General features: G+C 44.1%; 1 protein-coding gene across 1 annotated transcript in view; it reads right to left on the reverse strand.

Moving 5' to 3' along the window:
* Positions 1-1747: 1747 nt before the first annotated feature.
* The window catches only part of ttn.2 (titin, tandem duplicate 2), a 189878-nt gene continuing 168765 nt past the window's right edge, over positions 1748-22860 (reverse strand). Inside the window, exons 170-194 of the mRNA XM_029702494.1 lie at positions 22394-22687; positions 21994-22275; positions 21579-21878; positions 19398-21464; positions 18992-19294; positions 18571-18882; positions 18173-18463; positions 17776-18075; positions 17360-17665; positions 16871-17173; positions 16409-16690; positions 15673-16266; positions 15263-15553; positions 14845-15144; positions 13861-14163; positions 13355-13657; positions 12656-13240; positions 12229-12534; positions 11810-12109; positions 11109-11684; positions 10718-11023; positions 10012-10608; positions 4126-9828; positions 3608-4012; positions 1748-3097 (exon numbers count right to left, since the gene is read on the reverse strand). Of these exons, the coding sequence (XP_029558354.1) occupies positions 2796-3097; positions 3608-4012; positions 4126-9828; positions 10012-10608; positions 10718-11023; positions 11109-11684; positions 11810-12109; positions 12229-12534; positions 12656-13240; positions 13355-13657; positions 13861-14163; positions 14845-15144; positions 15263-15553; positions 15673-16266; positions 16409-16690; positions 16871-17173; positions 17360-17665; positions 17776-18075; positions 18173-18463; positions 18571-18882; positions 18992-19294; positions 19398-21464; positions 21579-21878; positions 21994-22275; positions 22394-22687 (15911 nt within the window). The 3' untranslated portion in view covers positions 1748-2795. The remainder of the gene's footprint in view (positions 3098-3607; positions 4013-4125; positions 9829-10011; positions 10609-10717; positions 11024-11108; positions 11685-11809; positions 12110-12228; positions 12535-12655; positions 13241-13354; positions 13658-13860; positions 14164-14844; positions 15145-15262; positions 15554-15672; positions 16267-16408; positions 16691-16870; positions 17174-17359; positions 17666-17775; positions 18076-18172; positions 18464-18570; positions 18883-18991; positions 19295-19397; positions 21465-21578; positions 21879-21993; positions 22276-22393; positions 22688-22860) is intronic.

Consider the following 22860-nt stretch of genomic DNA (forward strand, 5'->3'; position numbering starts at 1 on the left):
CTTCCATGCCGTCCATGGGAGGGGTGCGTCACTTGAGTGGGTTGAGTCACTGACGTGGTCTTCCTGTCTGGGTTGGCGCCCCCCCCTTGGGTTGTGCCATGGCGGAGATCTTTGTGGGCTATACTCGGCCTACGGTAAGTTGGTGGTTGTAGACATCCCTCTAGTGGTGTGGGGGCTGTGCTTTGGTAAGTTGGTGGTTGTAGACATCCCTCTAGTGGTGTGGGGGTTGTGCTTTGGCAAAGTGGGTGGGGTTATATCCTGCCTGTTTGGCCCTGTCCGGGGGTATCATCGGATGGGGCCACAGTATCTTCTGATCCCTCCTGTCTCAGCCTCCAGTATTTATGCTGCAGTAGTTTATGTGTCGGGGGGCTAGGTTCAGTCTGTTACATCTGGAGTATTTCTCTTGTCTTATCCGGTGTCCTGTGTGAATTTAAATATGCTCTCTCTAATTCTCTCTTTCTGTCTTTCTCTCGGAGGACCTGAGCCCTAGGACCATGCCTCAGGACTACCTGGCATGATGACTCCTTGCTGTCCCCAGTTTACCTGGCCGTGCTGCTGCTCCAGTTTCAACTGTTCTGCCTGCGGCTATGGAACCCTGACCTGTTCACCGAACGTGCTTGTTGCACCCTCGACAACTACTATGATTATTATTATTTGACCATGCTGGTCATTTATGAACATTTTAACATCTTGACCATGTTCTGTTATAATATCCACCCGACACAGCCAGAAGAGGACTGGCCACCCCTCATAGCCTGGTTCCTCTCTAGGTTTCTTCCTAGGTTTTTGCCTTTCTAGGGAGTTTTTCCTAGGGAGATTTTCCTAGCCACCGTGCTTCTTTCACATGCATTGCTTGCTGTTTGGGGTTTAAGGCTGGGTTTCTGTACAGCACTTTGAGATATAAGCTGATGTACAAAGGGCTATATAAATACATTTTGATTTGATTTGACTGGCCTGCACGGAACCCTGACCTCCACCCCATCAAACACCTTTGGGATGAATTGGAACGCTGACTGCGAGCCAAGCCTAATCGGCCAACATCAATGCCCGACCTCACTAATGCTCTTGTGGCTGAATGGAAGCAATTTTTCAACATCTAGTGACGGAGCCTTCCCAGAAGAGTGGAGGCTGTTATAGCAGCACAGGGGGGACCAACTCCATAATAATGCCCATGATTTTGGAATGAACTGTTTGATGAGCAGGTGTCCACGTACTTTTGGTCATGTAGTATGAGTGTACAAAACATTAAGAACACATTCCTAATAATGAGTGGCACTCGCTTTTGTCTTGCCCATTCACCCTCCGAATGGCACACATACACAATCCATGTCTCAATAGTCTCAAAGCTGTCCCTTCATCTATAATGATTGAAGTAGATTCAACCTGTTTAGTTTTTGCCATGGAAAGAGCAGGTCTTCCTTATGAACTTATTTCAATTGACTGATTTCCTTATATGAACTTTACCTCAATAAAATATTTGAAATTGTTGCATGTTGCATTTATATTTTTGTTCAGTGTATACATACATACATACAGTACACACACACACACACACACACACACACACACACACACACACACACACACACACACACACACACACACACACACACACACACACACACACACACACACACACACACACACACACACATACACACATACACACATACATACATACATACATACATACATACATACATACATACATGCTTGCATACAAATAAAGAACACAAATCATAAAACATTTTAGTGCTGATATCATGCTTTATTAAATCAAGGGGAGGTTGCATTTAATTCTACAATTCTAATTTAAATCAAACGAAAGTGCAGGGCAGAACAGTTAATACATTTGCTTTTCTTTTAATTTTAACACAGCAGTTGTTGTCGCTGTGGTACACTTGCTTGATGTTTGCCCTAACACCTGACAAGGTGAAATTCTAAAGCTAACACACAAAGGTAACGCACTCAAGCAAACCTCCAAGAGATGGCTCTGATTCTGCAAAAAAAGTGCCTGATGGACTTTCAATTTTTAATGGCCAGGTTGATGTTGTTCAGAATATCAATCAAGCAGTCATTTGCCAGAAACAGAGCACACAAAAAAAAACATTTCAGCTCAAGTGCAGGCCGCTTGCACGTTGAGCATGTCATTAAAATGGTGGTTATGACATAGTCAGTCTGAACACAAGACCTAGTTGTGCTACTTACATGAGGGTTTATGCAAACACCACTCAGGGTCTTATGATCATGTTACAATTCATAGGAGTATGATAATAACACTGCAGGTAATAACATACAGTGTCTAACATCTCGTCTCTCTGATTAAGTATAAACTTCAACAGGGAGCCTCTCTACCTGTTGAGGAAATCTTAAGACTTCAACTTTTTGTTGAGGCACATAGTTTAGTTTCAGGTTTAACAGGGTATTCGTTTCATGCGAAACTTTCTCCTTTTAAACATTTCAGTTCCATTTGTTTTAGTTAATATTGTCATAAATAACAATTCATACATTTTCCATAACCGTTAAATTCGGCTATATACATTATGTACATGTCACAGAAAAATGGATCAAAAATCCTAAGTCATAATTATCCAATATGGCACATTTTATAACAACTTTAGACTTTAGTCTAGTTTGGCATAAATTAATGTCATGTTTGGTATAAAAATAGTTCATATTTACAATAACAGAAATCCAGGTCTTTATCAAGTAAGATTATTTTTTGTTAAATTAATAAATAAAAAGCATTGAAGTTGGGAAAGGGGAGGATAGAAATATTTTGACTGTTTTTTTTTTTATGATCGAATGCTTACAGTTACTGTTGCAGTGTCAGATCCAAAGTCATTGTACAGTTTGAGGGTGTACACTCCAGCATCCTCCTCTTTCACACTGGTGATGATGAGTGTAGTGAGGTCCTCTGAGGTCTCAATGTGGAACCTACTGCCATGCTCCTCACCAGGCAAGGTTTTTCCACTGCGGGACCATTCGATGTTAGGTGTGGGCTCTCCGGAGAAAGCACAGGCTACGGTGAGAACCTTCCCAAGTTCAATGGTTATATCCTCTGGGAGAGCTTCAATTCTTGGTGCACCTGTTGCACCTTTTAGAGAAAACACAAACAAATACTTTGACAACTACACCACTACAAATATGGGTAATATTTCACTTAAAGGGGTAATCCGAAGTTGAAACAATTAAAATGTTCCCCTGTTTCGGTAAAAAGCTGAGGGATGGAGAAATTTAACCACTCTCAAATGCATAGACAGTGCTATGGATGCAAGGACTGACCATCCATGATATCAAAATTATATTTTTAACTAGATTTTATAGTGATATAGTGTTTGCTTACATTTACATTGTTTAAAAACATTGGAGTAAAACAAGTTTCTATTTTGGATTCTGGTGAGGTATGACAGTTGAACTAAGCTCATGAGGCATTTATAAGTTATATTCTTCAAGAATCAATGGGTACATATCATTCATTTATAAGTCCAAAACTGTATGTAGCAGCTGCAGATTGCTTGTTTAAAGCCTGAAGGTATAATGCACTATGATGCGGCTATAATGCATTGTAAGACTTGTATGTCATAAGCATGTATGAGATACTCACCTAGCATACCCTGTGCAATGGATCTCATGGAGGACCCCTCCAGGTGAGAGTGACTCATCATTTCGGTCATACTGCTGGAGCTCATGGCATGGGAAGATGTCATGGAAGACATGCTAGATAGAGACATGGTTTCCATCTGCATTTCAGCAGCCATGGCAGCCATGCTAGACATACTGGCCATACTGGAGCTGCTGAAAGAGGTCTCCTGATGCATAGAAGAAGAAGCCATGTGGGCTGATTGGGAAGAGAAGCTTTCCTGCATGCTACTAAGAGCAGCACTCTCCCCCATCATCATCATCTTAGCTCCTCCGTGGATTTCTTTCTTAATGACCTGTTCTGAACTTGCATGGGAAGCCATAGCCATAGATGCCTCTTTTTGACTCATTGTTACTTGTTTGGTTTTCACTGAAATAGACGAAAAGAGACAGGGAACCACTAGAAACATGCATGTACAAACTTGTATAGAATTGGTACAGAATTGAGTTTAGTCAAAAAAAATGTTTTATGGCAGAACTTACCTTTCATGGCCATGTGTTGCTGCTCATAAGCTGTGACTTTTGTGTAGATGGATTGGAACACTTGGCCGACAAATGAGAATGAAGATTTAGCAGAGACTCCTCCTTCTGCGATGAGCTCACAGGAGTATTCTCCCTGGTCCTTCTCAGAGAGGTCATTGATAATGAGGGAACAATGTCCATCCACAGACATGTGGAACTCATAGTGACTGCTCTGTGTCAGTTTCACTCCATTCCTGTACCACACAACTTCTCTCACGCTGCTTTCAGATACACAGGACATTCTCACTTTGTCTTTTGAGGTTTCGGCTGTGAGTTGGTGGACAATCTTTGGAGCTTTAGGAGTTGGGGATTTCACAGTTAGTGGGGATTTGATTCTCTTAGGTGAAGTGATTGGTTCAGGAGACTTGACTTGGGGAGGTGACTTCGCTCCTTTTGGTTCAGGAGACTTGACTTGGGGAGGTGACCTCACTCCTTTTGGTTCAAGAGACTTGGCTGGGGGAGGGGACTTCACCCTTGGAGGTGAGACAACTGGTTCAGGAGACTTGACTCTGGGAGGTGATTTTACTCTCTTTGGCGACATGATTGGTTCAGGAGACTTGACTTGGGGAGGGGACTTCACCCTTGGAGGTGATACAACTGGTTCAGGAGACTTGACCCTGGGAGGTGATTTCACTCCCTTTGGCGACATGACTGGCTCAGGAGACTTGACTGGGGGAGGGGACTTCACCCTTGGAGGCGAAGTAATTGGTTCAGGAGACTTGATTGATGGGGTTGGCGACTTCCCACTAGTGGGTGACATGATTGGTTTAGGAGACTTGATTGATGAGGTAGGGGTTGGGGAAACACTGGGAGGCGAAGCTACTCGTTCAGGAGACTTGAATCCAGGCTCTGGTGACTTCACTGAGACAACAACCTCCTCTTCAACAATTGCTCTGAAAATAGTCAGGCTAAACCGAGTCTCTTGTCTGCCCTCAGCATTCTCAACCACCAATGTGTAGCTTCCTTCATCAGAAGATTGGACAGAGGAAATTTCAAAGGTAGACTTGTACTGCGTGGTTGACACCATACGATGATGAGAGGATACAATGACTTGTCCCTCATGCATCCATGTAACACATGGTGCTGGTTCGCCATCAATGTCGCAAGTGAATTGAGCAGTCTCTCCCTCATTAACTGTTATAGACTGTGGTTTAGTTATTATTCTGGCTGCCAGAGTCGACTTGCCTTTATGAACAGTCACTTGCTCAACTTCTGACACCTCCATAGCCCTAATTTTTGTTTCAGATGAAGCATATGTTTCTGATAATGCGTATCTTTCAGACGATGCATGTCTTTCACCCGACAAGTATCTTTCAGTCAATCCAAACTTTCCAGAAGATGCTGATGATAAGGATGCTGCAGATGATAAGTATTCAGTTGATGCATACTTAGCGGATGCAGCATATTTTTCAGATGCAGATACAAATCGTTCAGATGTATCATATCTTTCATATGTTTCACGTGTTTCAGTTAACTTTGATTTACTTTCTTTCACCTCCATGTGTGTTGCTGAGGAGGAAGCTGCCTTGAAAGATGATATGTGGTAATGGTCTGTCTTTGTGATATCAGGAACAAATGGTTGTGGAGCCTCCTCATCTTTACGACGTGATGTATATGTGGAGAATTCACCTTCAGAAACATCAAGGATACCATAGTCGGACGCTTCTCCCTTTGAGTTTGAGCAAACAACACGGTACGTGCCACTGTCCTCTGCCTGACAATCACAGATCTGTATAGACAGCACTCCACTCATGTTTGTGAAGCGGAACTTCTCACTTTGTTGAATCAGTTGTCCATTGTGGAACCACTGGATCTCAGCCTCAGGCTTCGCTTGGACATTCAGAGTGAACTTTGTATTCTGACCACATGGGACGCGATGGGAACGCATTCTCACGGTCACACGTGGGGCGTGGTCGAGGCTGAAGGGTGTTTGGGTCACTGTCTGGTACTTGCGCTCAGATTTCAGTGCAGCCTTTCTTGACTCGTATCTGGACATGATGTCGAATCTGGTCGACCTCTCAAATCTTGAGGTTGAGCGGGAGGATCTCTCAGCTGAAGCTGGGGGGCTGGGGGAGTGTGGACGCGTCCTCTCAGGGGTGGGTGATCTCCTTTCCACAATCTCCTCTGGCTCTAGAGGACATGGGCGAGGAGCTCTTATCAGCTCAGAAACAGGGCGCATCAGCTCAATGTATGTAGGAGACAGTGATCTTCTCCTCCTCATGAACTGTGAAACTTCTGTTCTCTTGACCTTGTGCTCGGTTACTTGTGATACTTCTCTTCTTGCAACATGTTTCTTTGCTTCATGACGCAGAGCAGATAACTCAAACCGGACAGGGCTGCTTTGTGGGGAGGCAGAGAAGCCAAGTTCAAGCTCCTCGTCAAGTTGGAGCCTTTCCTCCTCAGCTTTCTTCATTGAGAGGTAATCGTCAATGGGCTGCAGAAGCTCTTCATCACTCATATCACCCAGGGAGCGTCTTCTTGACCTGAAGGATGCCTCTGATCCAGGAGAAGGTGACCGTCTTGCTGGTCTTACTGTTTCCAAGTCATCTTGTGTGAGCTTTGGAATACGCCATCTAGGCCTATACTGGTCAGTAATTCTAGGAAGGGGCATGACATAGAATTGCTCCCACCTGGAGAGACGAATGCGTTTCTGTCTCTTCTGTACAATCTTCTCCATCCGCTCAGGCATTTCATACTGATCTCTGAGTTTCTTGTACCACTTCATGTCAGACAAAGGTACAAAGTGTTTAATCAACAGGTCTTCATCCAGAGCACTTGCATCATGGACGCGTGGCTCAGGAATTTTATATGGCATGCAAAGTTTCCTTTCCTCGATCTTTACGAATGGTTTTTCTTCTGTGATATCAAATTCACCCTCGCAGTGTTTGGTGCTCACTCCTGGCTTGTATATGTCTGCAGCGTGTTTCAAAGCCTCTTGAGCCGCTTGGTTGAATCCAGTAACTTCCGTGGTGGAAAGGCACTGTGCCATTTTCAGTGTCTTGTCAATTTGTTTTTGAACATACTTCTGTTGTTCCGCCTCACTCTTATATTCTCTTCTTTTATATGTAATGCGGTCCACCTTCAGTGTGGCCTGGCAACACACTGATCCAACAGAGTTTGTTGCGGTAACTTTGTAAAGACCTGAATCCTCAACAAGAGTTTCTCTGATATGCAGAACGTGATAGTCTACATCCTCTTGGACAACTGCGATTTGTTGGTTGAATTCCAATGGCCTGCCATCCTTCTCCCACTTCAGGGTTGGTGCAGGTGTTCCAGAGACCCTCAAGTCAAAACGGACACTATGGCCCTCTACACACTCCACGTTAGCCAACAGCCGTTTGAACATTGGCCTCATGGTGTCTTCACTAACAGGGTGAGGTGTCACTGTCAGACGTGCTGTGCAACTGTCTTCACCAAACCTGTTGTGGGCCATAACAGTATATTCATCATCATCATCAAGTTTAAGATTGTGTATCATCAATTGATAAAGACCCTTGTCACTAATGAAAGTGTACTTCTTATCATCTCGTTTGATTTTTTGTCCAGCCTTCAACCATGTTACTGTTGGCTCTGGATGCACTGTTATGGTTACACCGAAACGAACATCTTCACCGATGTAAGCAGTGCGGTTGTACAGAGGCAGAGTGAACTCTGGTGGTCTCTGCATAAGTCTTTGCTTATCAAGCTTTCTCTTCTTTGTGAGTGAGCGTCCAATAAAGTGTTCACGATAGCATCTCACAGTTTTGACGAAGAGTTCTCCATAGGCACTATCTTCACCATCCTGACTGACAACTTTGCATCTGTAGACACCATCATCAGATGTTTCAATTTCCTTGACGTAGATGCTAGCAACTCCTTTGAAGTAGCTGATTTCATATTTGTGACTTGCTGTTAACTGGCGGGTGCCAAAGTACCAAATTGCTTTTGTGGTTTCGTCGTAGTTTTCAATGTTGCAAACAAATCTGACATGCCCACCTTCCTCTGAAGATCCATGCATGACTGGACCGGCTCTCAGACCTTCTGCAGGGTACGCAATCTTGACTTTGCCAACTGCATAACCTCTGTAACTCCTGAATCCACCACCAAAAGCAACACGCGCTGCTGAGACGATTGTCTCTCTGTCTTTCTTCACCAACGTCTGGTAGTATCTTCTGTGCCTCAATGTTTTGATAGTCTTTGTGCTGAGGTGTTCCAGCTTCAACCTAAGCCAAGAATGTTCCAAAGCTTCATGAGCAGTCATACGTTTCTTCAGGTCTTTACATAGAAGTCTGTCACAGAAGTCCATACCTTCGATGCTGGTCTCTTTGAAGGCCTCACTGTCAAAGATGTATTCTGCATTTGAGATATTTTCAATCATTTTTGTGGTTGATTCTGCTGCGAAGGGGTTAAGTCCACTGAGGAGCACATAGGTTAGCACACCAACTGACCACATGTCAGTTGCAGTGCTGACAAGACCATGGCAGTGGACTTCAGGTGCACAGTACTCTGGTGCAGTGAAATTGATTCTGATATTTTCTCCAGGAGTCAGTAATCTAGCCTGGCCCATTTCAATAATTTTGATGTTTGTGCTCTTTCTTGTGGTGTAGACAATGTTGTCAGGTTTGATTTCAAAATGAGCATAGTTGAGTTTGTGCAAGAACTTCAGAGCTGAGCACACCTGTCTCAGGTACCTAACAATCTCCAGTTCTGAGAGCTCAAAGTTGCCTGTGCCAAGTCGTTCAAAGATGTCCACGCCTGAGATAAACTCGTAGATCAAGACCATTTCTTCCAAACTGTCAAAGGACTCGTGTAGGTACATGAAGTTCTTGTGTTTAGCAAGATTGAGTGTCTCAATTTCCCTAGCAGCTAGCTCCTGATCAGTACCTTTAATCTTGATAAACTTGGCCATGAATGTCTTCTTGGACTTGTTTTCAACACAGCGATGAACAACGCCAAATGTTCCGGCACGTGCCAGCTCTTCAGATATTGTGTATTGGGCAGCTACCATCTTGATCTTTGATGAATGTGGAGCCTCTTCTTTGGTGATTTCTCTAGCTTCATCAACTTCTTCATCGTAGTTTCTGATAACAGATTTATCCTCTATTGTTGTAACAGGCTCAGTTGATTCAGAAAGATCGCTCAGACCAAACTGGTTCTCCGCAATGACACGGAACTGGTACTTTGTCTTGCCAAACAGAGCGATCATGGTGTATTTAGGCTCGTTGGTTTTACCAGCGAGGATCCACCTGTCACCTGATGTGGGGCACTTCTGGATAATGTAGTTGATGATAGGGCTTCCGCCATCTTTTTCAGGAGGACTCCAGGTTAGAGTGATAGAATCTCTAGTGATTTCACTGACTTTAATGCCCTTAGGAGGATCTGGTACATCTGCCACGGCAACTTCAATGGTCTGTTTGTCAACTCCGAATCTGTTCTTGGCAGTGATTACATAGTAACCTGTATCCTTCTTCTGAACTCCTTTAGGAAAGACGAGTGAAGTAAATGATCTTGTGACAATCACTTGAGTGTGGGCAGATGATCCCATGATCTCTGGTCCCTTCTGCCATTGGATTTGAGGGTCGGGTTTGCCACTGATTGGAATCTTAATGGTAACCACTTCACCCTTGACAGCATGGACTGCCCCCATGCCTTGCAGTTCTAGAGGTAGGTGGATCTTGGCAGGAACTGGAGTAGACAGTAGATAAAGAATATACATTATTTCAGTATATCAATTCTTAACAAATGCAAATAAAATGCAAACTGACCTACATTTGTTCTGAAATGTAAGGGATTTCAAACTTTCTTAAATAAAAATGTATATGTTTAACACATCATTTCCTCTTTTCAACAGCCTATAATTTTTTTTACCTTCAACAGTCAGATTCACTGTTGTAGAGATAGATCCTCCTTGGTTTGTTGCCCTGACTTGATAGACACCTGTGTCACTGTCCTCAGCATTAGCAATAATAAGTTGGTAATAGCCTCCCTTGAATTCTTGCAATTTGATTTTGACTCCATCTGAAACAATTTCTTTGCCATTCTTGTACCATTTCACGGCAGGGATGGGATGTCCAACAATTTTGGTGACAAATGTAGCATTGGATTTAAACTTCACAATCATGTCTGGTCTCATTTCCTCTCTGAAGACAGGAGGTTTCATTGTGAGACCTGATTTGGGAATGATGGCCTCTGACACCTCACTCCAATCACTTTCACCACCCATGTTTTCACATTTCACACGGAACTCATACTCAAAGCCCTCAAGAAGGCCTTTTACAGAGAAATGTGTCTCGTGGATTTCATTGGATGTACAAGCGATCCATTTGTTCTGTTTCTTCTCTCGTTTATCCAGGAAATAGTTATTTATCTTTGCACCTCCATCGTCTTTTGGCGGTTTCCAGAACACAAGACAAGAATCCTTGGTCACTTCTGTGACAACAGGCTGCATGGGAATTCCAGGTTTTTCTGAGGAACAAACAATGAGATTGATTTTATAGAAGTGCATTATTCTCTTAATCGTTACAGTAAACATTATCTATTTGCTATATTTATCACTGTCAGCAAGCATACTTACCGAATGGACTCTTGATAATGAGAACACTTGGAACCTCAAGTGCCTCACTGACTCCATACTGGTTCTGAGCAGAAACACGGAAGTAGTATCCAGCATTTTCAATTAGATTTGGAATCCTGCAAGTGTTTCCTGAGACTGACGATGACACCAGATGCCACTGCTCGCCTTCCTTTGCTTCTCGTTTCTCCACAATGTAATTGGTGATCATTGATCCACCGTCATCCTTCGGTGGTTTCCAGCTGATGATCACTGCGCTCTTCAACACAGCATCAACAACAATAGGCCCCTCGGGTTTGGTAGGTTTATCTGAAAACAAAGCAAGAAAATTGGTTCAGTTTATAAAATTACCAATGATATTATTGCAATAATAGTTGTGGAAAAAAACTGTTACCTTGAATTTCAACCTTGAGTGTGGTTTCAACAGTTCCAAATTTGTTGGTCAATTGCACCTTGTATCTTCCAGCGTTTGTCTTGCGCTGTACATTCCTTATAACCAGATGAGTGTAACTCTCAGTGTTTTCAATTATCACGTTTTCAGAAGCGTTGAGAGGCTTCTTTGCATAGAACCACATGATTTGAGGAATTGGACGTCCAATGTAGACAACATGGAGACGAAGACTTGTTCCACACCCTGCAGTGTATTTCTCCTTCAATGGGAATCCAGGGTGGAAAGCAGGTGCAGCCTGCAAGCGCAGCTTGCCGCTGGACTCTGTTTCACCGGCTTCATTGACAGCTCTGCAAGTGTACATGCCCTCATCTTCCTGTTCATCTGTGGCCACTGTCAGTGAATGGTTGCGACCATCAGAACTCATCTTGTACTTGCGGCTCTGGATCAGCTCTTTGCCATATCTGTACCATCTGATTTCAGGAAGGGGACGTCCAATAATCTGGCATGTCAGAGTTCCTGATTCGCCAAGTTTTGTAATGACATCTGCCATGTCTTCCTTGAGACTAGGAGCCTCTCCCACTGTTGAAATATAATCAGAGAATTAACATTATTGAAAAGCAATGATGCATTGCACTGATGTTTATAATGTAAGGCACTTACAGTATCTTATGATAATTGACAATTAAAATATTGCACCAACGTACAGCTCAATTTAGTCTTGATGCCCATGGCGGTCCTGCGAGGTCTACTCATTCCGGTTTCATTTTCTGCAAGGATTCTGAACTCGTACTCTGTAGCCTCCATCAGACCACCCATGGTGAACTGTCTGTCCTTGGAACGCTCCTTGTTGCATTTCTTCCAGGCACTTTCTCCTGCCTGTCTAAACTCAATCCAGTAACCCAGGATCTCTTTGCCACCATCACATTCTGGCCGCAGCCAGTGAATAGTGATAAAGTCTTTGGCAACAGAGATGATATCAATCTCACCTGGTTGACCGGGTTTGTCTATCCAAAGAGAGAGTTAACAATGAAATTGCAATCATTCATCTTTTGAAGTACTGTATTATTGATATTATTTCTAAATATTATTAAATGTATAATATAAAGACCTATTATATACTTACCAAATGGATCTTTGCATATAACATTTTCAGATACTGGTCCAGGTTCACTCTGACCAATGTCGTTTTGTGCCACGACACGGAACAGGTATTCAGCATCAGGGATGAGTCCAGTGAGACTGTACATTGTAGTGGTGATGTGGGTCTTGTTGTGACGCACCCACTTCTCTGTGGACACCTCTCTCCTCTCAACGTAATATCCTGTAATGCGGGCGCCACCATCATCCTTTGGTCTGCCCCAAGATAGAGCAACAGTGCTCTTTGTGACATCCATAACTTCTGGTGGGTTGATTGGAGGTTCTGGAGGAGCTGTTGTATACAAAAAATAATTGCATAATTGTAAATAGAAGAAGTGAGGAATTATAACTAACACAATAATACATTTCACATTTGCAGAAAAATAATTATGAATATTAAAAACAATACTTACACAGGGGTGTCTTTGGAGTGACACATTCATCTGATTTGAGAGATCTGCTCACACCAAATTGGTTTTCAGCAGTGATCTTGAAGTGGTAATCAACATTCTCCTTCAGTCCCTTGACCACCAGAGCTGTGTCCACCACTCTTGAGTCCACAGTGTACCATGCTACCTTTGATACCTCACGCCTTTCAACGATGTAACCCAGGATATCAGAGCCACCGTCTTGAGAGGGAGGTCTCCAGCTGACTCTTACGGAGCGAGCCTGGATATCATCAAACTCAAGAGGGCCTTCAGGTGTGTCTGGACGTCCAATCACTTTAACATTGATGTAGACAGCCTTCCTGCCACATTTGTTCTCCAGCACCAGGTCATATGTTCCGGTGTCGTCTCTGTGGGCTTCTTTGATCACAAGTTCAGTGATATCATCATTGGTGGCGATCATAGCTCGGTGAGAGACATCTCGGCCTTCCTTTGTCCACTTGCAGATAGGGACTGGTTTACCCTTGATTGGCACAGACAGCCTGATGACTCCTCCTTGTCTGACCACATAGCCTTCCTCGTATTTGGGGTCCAGTTCGTAATCAGGATAGTCTGAAATGAATCATACAGACATCGTTAGGTTAGTTCCAATTTGACACAAGCTTCAAAAGCAAAATACAAAATACAGCTCTTCATGGCACTCTAAACACATATTTAATCCCTTACCAAGCATTTCTGTAACCTTGACGATTCCTGGGATCTCGACTGGCTCTCCGGGTCCACCAGCGTTGCAGGCCATCACACGGAACTTGTACTCAGCTCCCTGAGGCATGTGTGTCAGAGTGTATTCACAGATCTTTATGGGTGTCGTGTTGCACATTGTCCATTCCACCTGGTCCAGCTTCTGCATCTCAATCAGGTAACCAGTGACGACGGAACCACCCTCTTCCTCAGGAGGACTCCAAGCCAGAGACACAGACGTTCTGGTGGTGTCTGTAACCATGGGGAACTGTGGTGTGCTAGGAGGCTCTGTTTAGATAAAGACAACAAATAGAATAGTTGTGGTTATGCATACATCTTTGAAAATGGGTGCTAAGTTCCAGGGGAATTGGACACATGGATAATTGAGTTGAATTACACATTGCAAAATAGTAAAACATAATAATTACATAATTTACTATCTATTCGAATGTTGGGCATGACAAACAAGGTAGAGGATTACAGATACATACCAATGGGATCCATGGCGATAGCTGGTTTAGATGCCATACTGGGTTTGCTCGAGCCTCTTGAGTTCAGGGCGATCACGCGGAACTCATACTCATTGCCTTCGCACAGACCAGATGATCTGTATCTGGTCATGGTGACTGGGTTCTTAACGATGCTCATCCACCTTTCAGATCTGACCTCTTTGCGCTCAATTATGTATCCAGACACCTGGGACCCTCCATCTTCTTCTGGTGACTGCCATGTGATGGTCATTCCTTCATGAGTCACATCCAGTACATCAGGTCTGTTTGGTGCACTGGGTACGGCTGTGGAGAGATTACAGATTTCACATTAGATCAGTTATGCCCACCATCATCTCGTTCCTTTAACTTCATCAAAACTGGGCCTCCCGAGTGGCGTAGCATTCTAAGGCACTGCATCGCAGTGCTAGAGGCGTCACTACAGACCCGGGTTCAATCCCAGGCTGTGTCACAGCCGGCTGTGACTGGGAGACCCATGACGCAGTGCAAAATTGTTCGGGTTAGGGGAGGGTTTGGCCGGCTGTGACACAGCCTGGGGTTGAACCCGGGTCTGTAGTGACTGCTATGCCACTCGTGCTCTAGTGACTCCTTGTGGCGGGCCGGGCACATGCATGCTGATTTCGGTCGCCAGTTGTACAGTGTTTCCTCTGACACATTGGTGTGGCTGGCTACCGGGTTAAGCGAGCAATGTGTTAAGAAGCAGTGTGGCTTGGCAGGGTCGTGTTTCGGAGGATGCATGGCTCTCGAACTTCGCCTCTCCCGAGTCCGTACGGGAGTTGGAGAGATGGGACAAGACTGTAACTACCAATTGGATATCATGAAAAAGGGGTATAAATAAAAACTTCATCAAAACTAAGTCCACAAATTTGGGCACTTTTCTCACTGTTTTGGTGTTTAAATCATAGTGTATAATACATATTGTCAAAGGGTGGAATTTAATGTGTTTTATGATTTATGATGACTTACTCTTGAGACTCTTGCATTCAACAACTTCAGACTGCAAGAATCCTCCTATGCCGAAGCGGTTGGTTGCAGCCACACGGAACACGTACTCAGTTCCCTCAGACAGTCTGGTGAACTTGAATGTGGGTCTTGTGACAGATTCGGACACTGGTAGCCATCCGGGGCGGTGAGCGTCACGCTGCTCAACAACATAGCCACTGACGTTGGCACCGCCATCCTTCTCTGGTAGCTCCCAGCTGACCGTTACCGATGTGGCATCAACAGCATCAACTGTGATTGGTCCAGTAGGTATTCCAGGTTTATCTAGATAGAAATAAGCAGACGGTTAGTACTTCAAATTTTCCAATACATGACACAGTAACAAAAACATAAGAACGCACAAACACAAGTATGGAAGCTTACCAAGAACACACACACTTACCAAGAATGATAACTTTGAGTATCTCTGTTGCAGTTCCTATGGAATTCTTCACTTGAAGAGTGTAGCTTCCAGTGTCATCAATGGTTGTCTCACGCACAGTCAGTTTGGTGTATTTTCCATTAGACTCAATCTTAACCCGGTCAAGACTATCCTTCATCTTGGCACCATTGAAGGACCAGCTGCAAACTGGAGCAGGTTGGGCTTTTATAGGAATATTGATGTTGATTGGTTTGCCGGCTGGCACATGGACAATCTTCTGTGGAATGCCGGTCAGATCAATATAGGGCGCCACTGTAAAAGGAAAGATGGTTTTTGAAAAAATTAGAACATCTCAAAGATGTATCAAACCTTTCATATTTTAAATAGATTAACTGCCATGTGTATCAGATAAGATTCAGAATATAACATACGTAGTTGTTCCTGAATGATCACAGATCCTGTAATCTCCCTAGGCTCGCTGAGTCCTCTGCTGTTTGTAGCTCTGATTCTGAAGAGATAAGTCTCCTTCTCTGTCAGACCAGTGACGGTGTGCTGGGATATGGACTGTTTCACGGTGGCCACTGTACTCCATCTTTCTGATCCAACGATGTTAGCTTCAATGACGTAGCCCATCAGTCTGCTTCCACCATCGTGAAGAGGTCTTTCCCAGTTCAGGATTGCTGAGGTCTTGCCGATATCCACAATGTGCAGATCCTGAGGAAGGCTGGGAACTTCACAGACCAACACCGATTCAGGGATTTCACATGGTTCTCCTACACCATATATGTTCTCTGGTAACACTCTGAAGAAGTAGTGTACTGATTCCTCCAGGCCAGTGATTCTGAACAAGGTCTTCCTGCATTCTGTTGTAACTGTCTTGTAGGATTTCATTGAAGCTTCACGTTTCTCAATGATGTAGTTGTTCACAGGGGCTCCACCGTCAATACTTGGTACATCCCATGTGATGACGACAGACTCCTTTGTGTAGTCTTTGACTCTAACTGAACCGGGTGGTCCAGGAGTGTCTGGAAAATACAGAAAGGATTAACTGACTGTTCACAGCATAGAGATCATATAATTCACTATTCTTTAAATAATGATATGTCTTACAGATAGTTCTTAATCATTTAACCATTTTAAGTATGACAACGTAACCGCATAACATACCATAAACTTTGACGAGAATGGTTGCTGACTTCTTGCCAGATGGATTTTCAGCCTCAATGGTGTATTTGCCAGAATCGTAACGATGGACCTTCTCAACGATCAGTTGAGTGTAACTGTCAGTTGTATCAATGAACCCACGGCTCTGCAGGTCAATGCCAGGTTTCCTCCAGGTCAATACTGGTGCAGGTCTTCCAGTCACATTGACAAACAGCCTCAGAGTGTTACCAGCTCTCAGACACACAGTCTTCTTCAGATCATCAGGAAGATCAAGATCAGGGATTGCTGTTGGGACCAAAATGACAGCATATTAACAACATATGTATAAAAACTGTAAAAGTGTAAAGGAGTGGCTGGGATTCAGTGTAGACATTGGTATAAACGGCAGTTGTACCAAGTTACCATTTACATTACTAATGCTGCCATTGTGAAGTATTGACAGTAAAAGCATAAAAACAAACTTACAAAGTTTCTCAACCGGCTCAATTTCCACACTTGGTTCGCTGAATTCCCCAGTGCCATTACTATTGACTCCTGCGACACGGAAGCTGTACTTCTTGTTGCTTTGAAGTCCAGCGGCAACAAACAAATTGGTCTTCAGAGTCTTCTGAGTGGCCCTGTACCACTGCTCGGTTCCTTCCTCAAGCACCTCCACCACGTAGCCAACAACATCAGCACCACCATCATACATTGGTCTGGTCCACTGCAAGCTAATGCTATGCTTGGTGGAATCTATCACACGTGGAATCGAAGGAGGGGCTGGAGTGTCTGGAATCGGTAAAGACAAAATACAGTATGGGTTATTCAACAGCAGTAGTTTTTCAGTGTTTCAAAAATCAACCATAAGTCAATTTTTAGAAACAAAAACGGTAAGATTATAAAGATGGACCTCATCTGTATAAACAAAGGGGTATGGTTACTAAAATCTAAGACAATGACTGTTTGATCACTTACATGTTGGCTCTCTACAATAGGCATACTGAGAGGCTTCACTGGGCTGGCTGTTTCCAGCTGTGTTCACGGCTGTAACACGGAACTGGTAGTCACTGCCTTCCAGCAGACCAGAGATCTTCAGGCGGATGTCGTAGATGGTAAAGGTCTTATTGACCCTGGTCCATCTGGAGCTGCTCTTCTCACGTTTGTCCACCAGGTAATTCTTGATCTCACTTCCACCATCACTCTCAGGTTTCATCCATTCAATGATGACGTGCTCTTTTCCTACAGCCATGACTTCTGGTGCTCCAGGTTGTGATGGGATAGCTGCAATGATATAGGAAAATAAATCATGTTTAATAAGGGGTTTGCCTTAGAATCAGACTAAAATTGTTTTGATTCTACTAAAATGAGATGGCCACTGGATGCACACTTACTGTATGCGTTTCTGGCGATGACAGGCTCGGACTCCAAGGGCACACCAGGTCCGAACTTGTTGACTCCTCTGACACGGAAGACGTACTCGTTGTTCTTGATCAGTTTGGAGCTGACACAAGACAGAGTCTTGCACTCAGTCTCCATGATTACCCAGTTGAGTCTGCTGGTCTCACGCCTATCAACAATGTAATGAGTAACCAGATCTCCACCATCCTCCAGAGGCATCTTCCAAGACACAGTGCACTTCTCCTCTGTCACCCTGGTGATTGTGATCTTGTCCTCAGGAGGCCCTGGTGTATCTGGAAATACAAAGTGAAACATACAAATGTGTTATTATGGTAATAGTCAGTGTAAGAAGACATTTTGTTGAACTCCAATTTGTTTCCATGTTCTTACCGAATACTTTAACATTGACAGCCACTGTCTTGGTTCCACTGGCGTTCTTCGCGGTCAGAACATATCTTCCAGTGTCATTTCTGTTGCAGGACTTGATGATGGCCATGGCCCTTGAACTGGTGTATGTCAGGGAGTATTTCTCTCCCAGCTCCAGGACCTTGTCACCCTTGGCCCACCATACTATGGGTTCGGGTTTACCACCAACTACACCATCAAGGACCAGGTCTGACCCAGCCTGGATAGTGACGTGCTCTCCAACAAGAGAGCTGTCAAGTTCAGCCTTGGGAGGAGCTATAGACAAAAATAAAATATAAATCATAAAAAAGAAATGTGGTGAAATGTACGTTTATCTACGAGTAAATGTAACAGTCACTTAACAGTATCTAACAGTAACTTACTGTATTCATCCTTGCATGTGATCGGTCCTGTTGTTTCAGATGGTGCACTGTGAACTCCGGCTCCATTTCTGGCAATGACACGGAATTCAAAGATTTCTCCTTCACCCAGTCCTCTGACTGTGAAGTGAGTCTCCGTGATGGTGGTGTAGTTGCACTTCAACCAGTGGGCATCATCCCACTCATCATCACTCCATGGCTTGCGCTCCACGACATATCCGACAATCTTGCTGCCACCATCATTGAATGGTATACCCCATGCAATAGTTGCTGAGGACCTTGTGACATCAGTCACCTCTGGTTTACCAGGAGGATCTACATGGAAACAGAATAAGAATGTGCAATCAGCAGAAAGGTCAAATGTCAACATTGATCAAAGAGACTAGTAATATTTAGAAAAATGTCCTTTGAATGTTGCACTTACCGACTGGGTTCAAAGCCACTACTGGTCTAGAGGCCTCACTGGCTTTACTGAGACCAGAAATATTCATTGCATAAACTCTGAACTGGTACTCCAGGCCCTCAATGAGACTGGATACTTTGAATTGGGTATCCAGGCATGGGAGCTTGTTCTCCCTGACCCAAAGAATGGTGTTTCTCTCCTTCTTCTCTATCCAGTATCCAGTCACCTTGCTGCCGCCATCAGCATATGGCAGATCCCACTTGATCCCAATAGCAGTAGCAGATACTGTCACCACATCTGGGCGAGTTGGTGGACTTGGTGGAACTGATATTGAGAATAAGATAAAAACAATTCATCATTAGTGTCTTTTTCAAACTATTACAGCAAATGTAAATTGATTTAACACATGTAGGTACATAGAACTTACCGAATGGATGCTCAATGACAACAGCTGAGGATTCAATGGACCTGCTCACGCCATACTTGCTCTCAGCAGAGACACGGAAGGTGTACTCCATGTATTTGGTCAGATGGCTGACTTTGATCGTGGTGCGTTTACAACTTGAGTTCACCACTTGCCAGGATGTAGATCCAGATTCACGTTTCTCAATGATGTAGTTGTCTATATCTGTTCCACCGTCATCCTCTGGTGCTGTCCAAGCCAATGAACAGCCTTCTGATGACACTGCAGAGATTTCAATGGGTCCTACTGGGGGAGTGGGTCTTCCAACAACGTTGACAGTAACAGCAAATGTCTTTGCTCCGGCGGCATTGTCCAGAGTGAGGTAGTATTTTCCACTGTCTGCTCTCTTGCTGTCTTTTACCACCAGGGTGGTCTTTTCTGTGGTAGTCTTGATGATCACTCGATCAGTCTCTTTTAGCTTCATCTCCTCCAGTTTCCAGGTGGCCTTTGGAGCTGGTCTGCCACTGATGGGGATATCAATGGTGAATGCATCGTGAGTCTTGCATGTGATGAGCTGGTTGGTTATGCCACTGAGATCTGCTGTAGGCTCAATCTTAGGCTCCTTGATGACAACGGATGCTAAGGCATCTCTTGGGACACTGATACCAGCCTCATTGATAGCCTTGATGCGGAAGTCATATTCTGTGTTCTCAATCAAGCCCTCAATGACTAACTTCAGGAGTTTGGTTTGACCGCCAACAACCCAGCGATCAGAGCCCTTTGCTTTGGCTTCAGCAATGTAACCTGTGATGCGGCTGCCACCGTCGTGTTCAGGTTTCAGCCAGGCCAAGATAGCAGTGGAATTAGTAGTGTCAATGACGTCAAGACTCTTGGGTGGAGCAGGCACCTCAGTTGCAGTAATTGGTTCAGTCATCTCACAGGGTTCTCCCCTGCCATACATATTTTCAGCGATGACTCTGAACAGGTAAGGCACACCTATGCCTAGGTTGGTCATTCTGATCATTTGACGTGAAGATTTTTCACTGACTGACTTCCAGCTGAGACGACTAGCCTCACGCTTTTCTACGATGTAGTGCTGAATGCGGGCTCCGCCGTCGTTGGCTGGAGCGTCCCACAGCATTGTCAGAGCTCCTCTGGTCACATCCTTGAAGCTGATAGCTCCTGGAGGTCCAGGTGTATCAAGCACCTTCACGGTAAATGTGATAGATTTGCGGCCACCGTTGTTCTCAAGAGATAAGGTATATTTTCCAGAGTCATATCTGGTACAGCTCTCAATAGTCAAGGTACTGTATGTGTCAGTTGTGTTGACGTCTGTCATAACACCAAGTTCTCCACTTGCCTTGGTCCATGTAGCCAGCGGAGCTGGTTTACCACAGAAGGCAATATGAAGAGTGACGGTGGCACCGTTCTTCACAACGTGTGTCTGTTTGAAGTCTGCATCAAGGGTGATTTCTGGTGACGTCAGTCTATCAACAGCTTGCACTGGATTAGGAATTGCACACGCTTCTCCTTTTCCAGACCCATTCACTGCACGCACACGGAACCTATATTCCTCACCAGCCGTTAAACCTTTAGCTGTGTATGTTGTGTTGATGCAAGTTGTTCTATTGACTTGGTGCCATTCATTAAGGCTTGACTTGCACATCTCAATGATGTAGCCAATTATCTCCATTCCACCGTCGAACACAGGCTTGATCCATTCCAGGGTGACAGATGACTTTGTGGAGTCGGTGACCTTCACCAGTGAAGGAGCACTTGGTGCGCTTGTTGGCTCTCTGCACTTGAAGAGTCTTGATGTGCTGCTTGCTGGTCCAATTCCGGCACCATTTTCAGCCATGACACGGAATTCATATTCATTACCTTCGGTCAGGTGTGTCACTCTGTGTCTGAGCTCAGTGATTGGTCTTTTGGATGAAACCTTCACCCATTGCAAACTCTTTTTCTCACGTCTCTCCAGGATGTAGCGCTTGATCTCATTTCCACCATCTGATCTGGGTCTTGTCCAGCCTATTGTGATGGTGTCTCCAGTCACATTTGTGGCGTCTGGTGTTCCTGGGGCTTCTGGAACGGCTGTGAAACAAAACAACATTTGTTTGTGTTAGTTAAACATAATAATTGAAGTTAATAGCAAATAAGTATACATGTCAGTGATCACTTTACAAGTTGTTGGTTGGTGGGACTTACTGAATTGCATCTGTGCAATGAATGAATCAGAGTCAAGAGGACGTCCAACTCCGAACTTGTTGACAGCAGAGATACGGAACTGGTACTCATTTCCCTTGATCAGCTTGGTGGCATTGAATGAACAAGCTTCACACTTGCTTGTCACCATTGCCCAGGAGATCCTAGATGTTTCTCTCTTCTCCACCGTATAATAGAGGATTGCAGCACATCCATCGTTCTCTGGCGGGTTCCACCAGACAGTTGCCTTTTCTGCAGTGATACCAGTGAAACGCACTGGTCCCTCAGGTGGTCCAGGGGTATCTGAAGAAAGCATACATTGTTAATGGTTAAGCATGAATCCATCCACTTAAATCATTTCCATAACAATTTGAGAGACAATAAAGAATGTAACAATCTACTGTATCTTTAAACCAACCTGAGACTCTGATGTTGACACTCTCTGTCTTTGTTCCAGAGCTGTTCTTGGCTTCCACCATGTACACTCCACGATGGTCGCGATCAGCATCTCTGATGAAAAGGCTGCTGGAGCCGATGTTAGTTGTGATATCAATCAACATCTTCTTGTCGATCTCTTTACCGTTCTTGTACCATATGACCTGAGGCACTGGTCGTCCAGTGATACTGCAGTTCAGTTTGATGTTTTCACCAGCCTTGTACACAAGAGCAGTATCAGCACTGAACTCAATGTCGGGAGAAACTAAACAGAGAGAGACACAAAAACATACAATTAATGCTACATTTAATCACATAGAGACAAACTTAGACAGGTTGCATAATGTACAGTATAATGTATATTTAATATAATGTATAATTACCACTTTCATCTTTGGTCATGACATAGCCAGAGGACTGTGAGGGTGGACTGACTGTGCCGACAGCATTTCTGGCAATCACTCTGAATTCATAGCGATCACCAGCAGAAAGTCCGGTGATGGTGAATTGCAAATCACTAATGTCTGTGAAGTTGCATCTCAACCATTTGCCTCTGCCTTGGCGTCGCTCCACACTGTACGCCACAATCTTAAAGCCTCCATCTTTCTTGGGTGTATCCCATTTAAGTGTGACGGTGTCTCTTGTGACATCAATTACGTTAGGAGTACCAGGTGGATCTAAGGGGGAAGTGAAAGGTCAGGTTGCTAAATGTGTAAAGTGTTTATTCATAAAGTTAGCACATTCATGATAGCACACTGTTCATTGTGGAAAAATCCAACAAGGTAACACTTTACTATAGCCCCTATTATGTATGCATTCATAAAGCCTTTATAACAGCTACATTATAACA

Source organism: Salmo trutta, chromosome 20 (genome assembly GCF_901001165.1).
Source record: "Salmo trutta chromosome 20, fSalTru1.1, whole genome shotgun sequence".
Taxonomy (NCBI): Eukaryota; Metazoa; Chordata; class Actinopteri; order Salmoniformes; family Salmonidae; genus Salmo; species Salmo trutta.